The sequence below is a fragment of the Arachis ipaensis genome, chromosome B05 (assembly GCF_000816755.2).
Source record: "Arachis ipaensis cultivar K30076 chromosome B05, Araip1.1, whole genome shotgun sequence".
Taxonomy (NCBI): Eukaryota; Viridiplantae; Streptophyta; class Magnoliopsida; order Fabales; family Fabaceae; genus Arachis; species Arachis ipaensis.
This window is the reverse complement of record NC_029789.2, coordinates 141,142,199-141,148,979: the sequence shown is the minus strand read 5'-3', so window position 1 is coordinate 141,148,979 and position 6,781 is coordinate 141,142,199. Positions and strand designations below refer to the sequence as shown.

The 6,781-nt window shown below is 42.1% G+C and overlaps 1 protein-coding gene and 1 pseudogene across 1 annotated transcript; both read right to left on the bottom strand.

Annotated features, from left to right (window-relative positions):
- Positions 1 to 1,294, bottom strand: part of LOC110272154 — a 2,948-nt pseudogene extending 1,654 nt beyond the window's left edge.
- LOC107641343 lies at positions 3,234 to 4,742 on the bottom strand. Its single transcript, XM_016344838.1, has 3 exons — positions 4,503 to 4,742; positions 4,001 to 4,352; positions 3,234 to 3,865 (listed from the first exon to the last, which is right to left on the bottom strand). The coding sequence occupies exons 1-3, from the start codon at positions 4,740 to 4,742 to the stop codon at positions 3,234 to 3,236; spliced, it is 1,224 nt and encodes a 407-aa protein (XP_016200324.1).

The following is a 6,781-nucleotide window of genomic DNA, read 5'->3' as shown; positions in this document are numbered from 1 at the left end:
AAATATCTAAATTAATTTTTAAAAATTTTAAAAATAGATATTTTAATAAAAAAAATTAATATACTAAAATATCTTCAAAATTTTACTCTAGATAAATTAGTCTTCAATCTATTTTTCGGCAGAATAATTATCTAAATCAGTCTCCAAAAATTTTAAAAACAGACATTTTAGTCTCTCAAAAAAATTAAGGTAAGATCAATTCTCAATATTTTATTGTCAGACATAATAATCTTCTATCTATTTTTTGACATAACTCACTTTAAGAGAATGCAAATTTGACACACTTTTTTTTTTTGTTAACATAATTTTTACACACATTATAAATCAAAGAAAAATAATATATATATATATATATGCCACATGAATGTATATGTTAAGTTAGTTTAATTATAAAGAAAAAATTCAGTTAGCCTTTTGAATTAATTGATAATTTAGTGATCAAATTAAGATTCAAGTAAAATAAAGGGCAAAAAACCATATTAAGCCAAAGCAAGAATCTTGTAACCAAAATGCGCCAAATCCAATTTCGTTTCAGCAATGAGCCAAAGTGTATTTTAATATAATTCGAACCAAGCTGGTTCGAATTGCACTCCTTCATAATTCGAACCAAGATGGTTCGATTTAGTGTTGTACGTATTTGAATAATTCGAACCACTAAGGTTCGAACTCCTCCCATACATAATTCGAACCACTATGGTTCGAACTTCTCTCATACATAATTCGAACCAGGTTGGTTCGAATTATGCTTTGAATTCGATTCCATGTAATTCGAACCAGGCCGGTTCGAATTACTCCTAGTGCACTCCTTCATAATTCGAACCAGGCTGGTTCGAATTAGGTGTGATTTGACTATATAAGGAGTTCGAATCACCCTCATTCGAACCATTATCCCTCCCCCCTACCCCACAAAATCTCAGAGAAAACGACCCAGATTCTCTCCGAGGAAGACCTGAACGGACTACTCTGCTGATGGGGGACGATCCGGCACAGTTATATCGGTTGGACGGAGTCGCTCATATAGCCGGGGTCATCAACGACGAGGTTAGTGGTTTTGTATCTTGGTTAGACGGTACTTTATGTTAGTGGTTTATGTAGGTGGTTTGGGTGAGGGGATTATGTAGGTGGTTTATGATAGTGGTTTAAGCTAGCGGTATAAGTTAGTGGTTTATGTTAGTGGTTTAGGGTTAGATGGCTTCCATATGTTGCGAGGCTGGAGGAGCTGGGTACGTACAGCTGGGGTTCGGCAGCACTGGCCTGGTTGTACCGGTGCATGTGCAGGGTGGCAAACAGACATGTTGTGAAGTTAGCGGGCCCGCTCCAGCTACTGCAGTCTTGGATCTTTTGGCGGTTTCCTCAGTTTAGGCCTACAGGATATGAGGCGTTCAGCTGGCCGTTGGCGTCGAAGTACTATACTGGGCCTATTCTTTTTCAATATGACTTACAGAATTGCGTGTATGTTAATACTCTATTGCATAATGTAAACACATATATTAGTATATGTAACTCATGTGTATGGTGCAGATGGGCAGGTTACAATCCTTCCGGTAGCGAGAAGGGTCCGAGAGTGCGGGCGTGGAGGCTTAGGATAGACCGGTTACAGTCCAGGGAGGTTAGTATGCTAATTAATAACTGATGCTCTTTTAGTTAAATATCTTACACTTGGGTCGTACAGTTGCCTTGATAAGGGTGGGTTTGTTCTGCAGTTTATATGGATGCCGTACAGTAGCCCCGACGTACTTTAGGTGTTGCACCCGGAGGTTTTGGAGCCTCGGCACATGGCGGTGTGGCGCTCTGTGACCGCGCTGATCTACTTTGCTGTCATAGAGTGGCATCAGATAGATCGTGTTCTTCCTCAGTTTGGAGGGGTACAGGCCCCTCCGCGTCCCGCCTTGAACATCGACTTTCTGATGTCCAAGGACGGGAGAGGCGGCGATCGATGGTTCCCCTCTTCCATGCCGAAGTGGCATGCATACTGGGACGCTCGTCAGGACAGTGTATTGAGGTTCGATGTTGTTGCCGACCCTGGACCGTCTCATCAGTTCCTTCAGTGGTGGAGTCAGCATGGGAAGAGGTTCTTGGCCCCGGACACTCAGCTGGGGGATCCGAGATCAGTTCCTATACCAGTTGAGGCCTCACAGCGGGGTCCGGGGCGAGTGCCTGACATGGATCCTCCGGATGACGTGCCTGACAGGCGCAGGGTTGAGAGGAGGATGGGTGTAGGGACACGGAGGAGCCAGCGTCAGTGGAGGTGGCCGGATCATACGGCGAGGAGTGGTTCTGACCATGGGGACGACGATGACGACCAGCCTGGCCACGTTGGAGGATGCACACACGATGGAGGTACTAGTACACACGATGGCGGTCATGGAGGTGAGTGGTATGGCACAGGGCTCGGTGACGGGGCTGACACTGGTGACGCTGGACCTGGATCGGGCCCTCTTGGAGATTACTTCGTTGGTGTGCCAGCGGATGATCAAGCTGAGCAGGGTGGTACACCTTGGCGCATATCAGGATCACAGTGGGCAGACTTTGTTGGGTCAGACTCGTTTGTTGGGGACTTCGGGAGTCCACGCTTCCTAGATGAGATCACCGCCATCATGCAGGCTGAGGTGACCCCCCGCAGAGCTGGCCAGACCTCAGGGATCCAGGCCCCCTTAGATGTTGATCTGAACGAGCCTCCATCCTCATCCGCTGGTCAGCAGTTTCGTCTTGGAGGTACCGCTACATCCGCCTTCACCGCTGCATCAGAGTCTATCGCAGGATCGTCTGCAGCACCGTTGCGTGTTGCGCCACCAGTACAGCCTGCTCCGCAGGAGGAGGAGGATGAGATAGAGGATGAGGAGCCGCTTGTCCGTCGAGGTCAGAGGGCACGGATAGCACGTCGCTGTGGTACTGGTTCGCACCTGTTTAGATGAGTCACATTTCATGTATTTGGTTTCCTCTATTTCAGTCATGTATGATAGTTAGGTGTACTTTTGTTGTTATGTAGTGCTCTGTTTATGTCTGTTTATGTATTAAATGAAACATGATAAGGTATAATGATTTCGTTTAGTTATTAAAATGAGGATCAACGAGTCCTGTAGCATAACTTGTAATGGAAGACAACATATTCATTACTACTCACAAATAACAAAGTTCAATGCATTAATCTCAACAAGTTAGATACGTGGTCAAGCAATGCATCTAACAAGACAACTAAAAAGTAAATAACACTAACAATAACATCATGGAAACTAATTTCGCCCTGTCTGAGACGATCCTACTACCTGTGGGCATCTACGTCTAGTGTGTCCGGGTTGGCGACAAAGGCCACACCGTTTTGGCCTGTTTGGATCTGCCTCATCCATATTCGTCCGTATCCTTGTGGATCTAGGCCTCCCCTCTCTCGCACGCCTTCTGTTTGGGTCCGGAATCACCGTGGGCCCATCGTAGGGTGGCCAGTAGCCCTCCGGGATTGGTGGTGTGAATCCCATCCGATAGACATTGAACACCGAGGTCATCTGATAGACGCTATGAACATAGGAGCTCCAGCTGACACGTGCGTAGGCACAGCATGCAAGTGCGTGCTGACACGGGAAATGAAGCGCCTGAAAGTACCCACAGTCACATGTCCGGGAGGCAAGCGATACTCGGTAAGTACCCAATGAGAAAGTACCAGTCGGAGTGGTCTCCGCTACGGTGAACTCGGAGTTATCACGGTCATACAACGTCACCGTGAAGCACCTGGCCGTCTTCAAGTTGGCCTCGATACACTTCACCAAATGCTGACTGAACTGCTGTCCGGTGCCCATCTGGGCCTCAGCCTCTCGCCCCTTGCGAACAAAGAGTTCGGCCAGCCTGCCATATGTTGCCTTCACCAGGGATGCTACAGGAAGATTTCTTACACCCTTGAGGATTGAGTACACACACTCGGAGATATTCGTCGTCATGTGACCGAATCTCCTCCCCTCATCGCGATGCTGCGTCCACAACGAGTAATCAATACGGTTCGCCCACTCACACATCGCTGGGTCTTCAGACCGCAGTATATCAAACCAGTAATCAAACTCAACCTCAGTCTTTGCGTACGCTGCATTCACGAGAAGCCTCCTAGCGTCTTTGCCCTTGAAGGTAAGGGCGAAATTAGCCACTACGTGTCGTATGCAGAATGCACGGTACGCAGATGGTGGTAACCAACCTCCGTCCGGGGCCTCAAGCGCAGACTTGATGCCGTTTTGCCTATCCGATATAACCAGCAGACCGGGCTGCGGGGTCACGTGCTGCCGAAGGTGCGAGAGAAAGAATGTCCACGACTCCGCATTCTCACCCTCTACTAGTGCGAATGCGACAGGTAGAATGTTGGAGTTCCCGTCCTGTGCAATCGCAATGAGCAACGTTCCCCCATACTTACCATATAGATGTGTGCCGTCAATGCTGACTAGCGGCTTGCAATGCCGGAATGCCTCGATGCACGGAGGGAAAGTCCAGAAAAGTCTGTGGAAATAAGCTTGAGAGTCGTCCACCTGTCCTCCAACTATAACCGGGCTCGTCCTGAGGACCGCAACAGTACCAGGCATCGTCAGCTGGACACCCAACACCCACCTAGGTATCTCGCTGTATGACTCATCCCAGTCACCGTAGATGAGACCAACGGCCTTCTGCTTCGCCATCCAAACCCTCCTGTAAGTCGGCCTAAAACCAAAATGCGCTGCCGTGGCGTTCAGGAGCACCTTGATGCTAACCGATGCGTCAGCCCTAACCATTGGCATAATGAACGCCGAAATCACAGAATGATCCAAACTTATGTGATCACTTGATATGGATGTGGCCAGGCAAGTGTGAGGGCCATTGTACCGTTTGACCTCCCAAATGCCCTTGCGCTTCCGGAGACTGAGCTTGCCAGCAACTCTGGTGTGCGGACCTCCGGAAACTGCCTCCGACAAAGAAACATGACTTGGAGGTCCTCATCACTACCAATCGTGAGACAATCATACTTCACCGTATCGTGCAGGATCGTGACTGGAATGCGATAGAAAAACTTCTTAATCCGCTTCGCACCTTCCAGGCCAAGTTTCATTAGCACAGCTCTAACCAGGTCATCATAGCTTGTCGTTCGATTCACCACAATATAGAGAGGATTCTTATCTGTGAACTTCACTCCGGACCGAGTTTTCCTCTTGATGGATCCTTTGTGGTGTACCAAAACAGCAAAACTCTCCTCTTCACTAGCCATCTTAAGTCCTCTAATGAGAGCAAATCACGTTTACAGCGTTTATATAGAGCTCTGACTCCAACTAATTCGAACTAACCTGGTTCGAACCATGATACATGTAATTCGAACCAGCCTGGTTCGAATTACTACAGTCGACCTCTCTCCCCATAATTCGAACCAACCTGGTTCGATTTATTACACTAGGCTAATCTCCACAGAACTCTACCGGTTCGAATTACATGCTCTCCTGGTTCGAACCTAACCGGTTCGAATTATTCACATTTTTCCAGTAGTAGTTCGAACCAATATGGTTCGAATTACTTGCTAATAGAGTTCGAACCTTGGTGGTTCGATTTATATAAAAATGCCTCTTGGCTTATTGCTGAAATAAATTTCTGTTTGGCGTATTTTGGTTAAACTTTTCTGCATGTGGCTTAATATGGTTTTTTGCCCTAAAATAAAAGAATAACTTTAATTATACTTAATTTTTAACTATCACACCAAACTAAGTTATATTAAATAAAAAAAATATCAAATAATTTCAACTTTGAATTTTTTGGATAATAATTTCTAATAATTATATATATATTTTTTGGATAATATATTTTTTGAATTTTTTATATATTTTTAAACAAAAATAATAATAAATTTATTCATTAGATTTTTATATATGTATTTATAATATAAAAAAATTTACATAAAAAATACATAAAAAATTTATAAACCCTAAACCCACCACCACCACCACCATATATTTATGTTTAAAAATATATAAAAAAGTATAGTACAATAATATATTATTATGTAATTAATAATAATAATAATAATTTTATTTTACTTTTTCTATATGGTGTAATCGTCAATTGATATTAATAAATGTCACTAAATGCGCATTCCATGATGATGATGATTGTATGAATATATTTACTTACAATCTTACATAGTACATACACATGTATATAATCAATGTTTGGACCACTTCTTAATGAAAGACATATCTGACTTGGAGTCACTACAAGAAAATAGAATATTTGTAACAAAAAAATTATATCAAATTTAAAATTGTTACAAATTTTGATTTTTTTGTAACAATAATTAGTTATTGTTACAAAATAAGAATATTTTGTAATAATAAAAAAATTTGATATAAAACATTTCAATATTTTATAACAACATAATTTTTTTGTTACAAATTATATTGGCTTTCGTATCAATAATTGTTATTTCGTTGCAAAATGTTATAATGTTTGGTAACAAAAATTATATTGGTGCAAAAATTTAAAATATTTTATAACAAAATATCTATTTGTTTCAAAAACTCTAAATATTTTGTAACAATTATGAAATAAAAAAGCTAATTAGATTATCTCTAATTTTAAATTAGAGTACATATTTGAAACTAATTAATAAGTTATTAAATAAATAGTGTTCTTAAAATAGTTTTAGTGTCTGTTTTGGTGCCAATAAGTTGATAGAAAAAATTTTATTTCAATAAAAAATATCTTTTTTTAATCTTTTAGTGTGTTTAGTAAATTTTTAGTAGTAAAAATAAAAGTACTAAAAAAATCAAAAGAACATCTTTTTAAGAAG

Bases quoted from the DNA above. Each gene is read 5' to 3' on its own strand.
- LOC107641343 (XM_016344838.1), bottom strand. From the start codon at position 4,742: ATGGTTAGGGCTGACGCATCGGTTAGCATCAAGGTGCTCCTGAACGCC. The intron at 4,353-4,502 runs GTGGACGACTCT...GCGATTGCACAG, and splicing joins CGGTTATAGTTGGAGGACAG to GACGGGAACTCCAACATTCT. The intron at 3,866-4,000 runs GTGAGTGGGCGA...ATCTTCCTGTAG, and splicing joins GTCTGAAGACCCAGCGATGT to CATCCCTGGTGAAGGCAACA.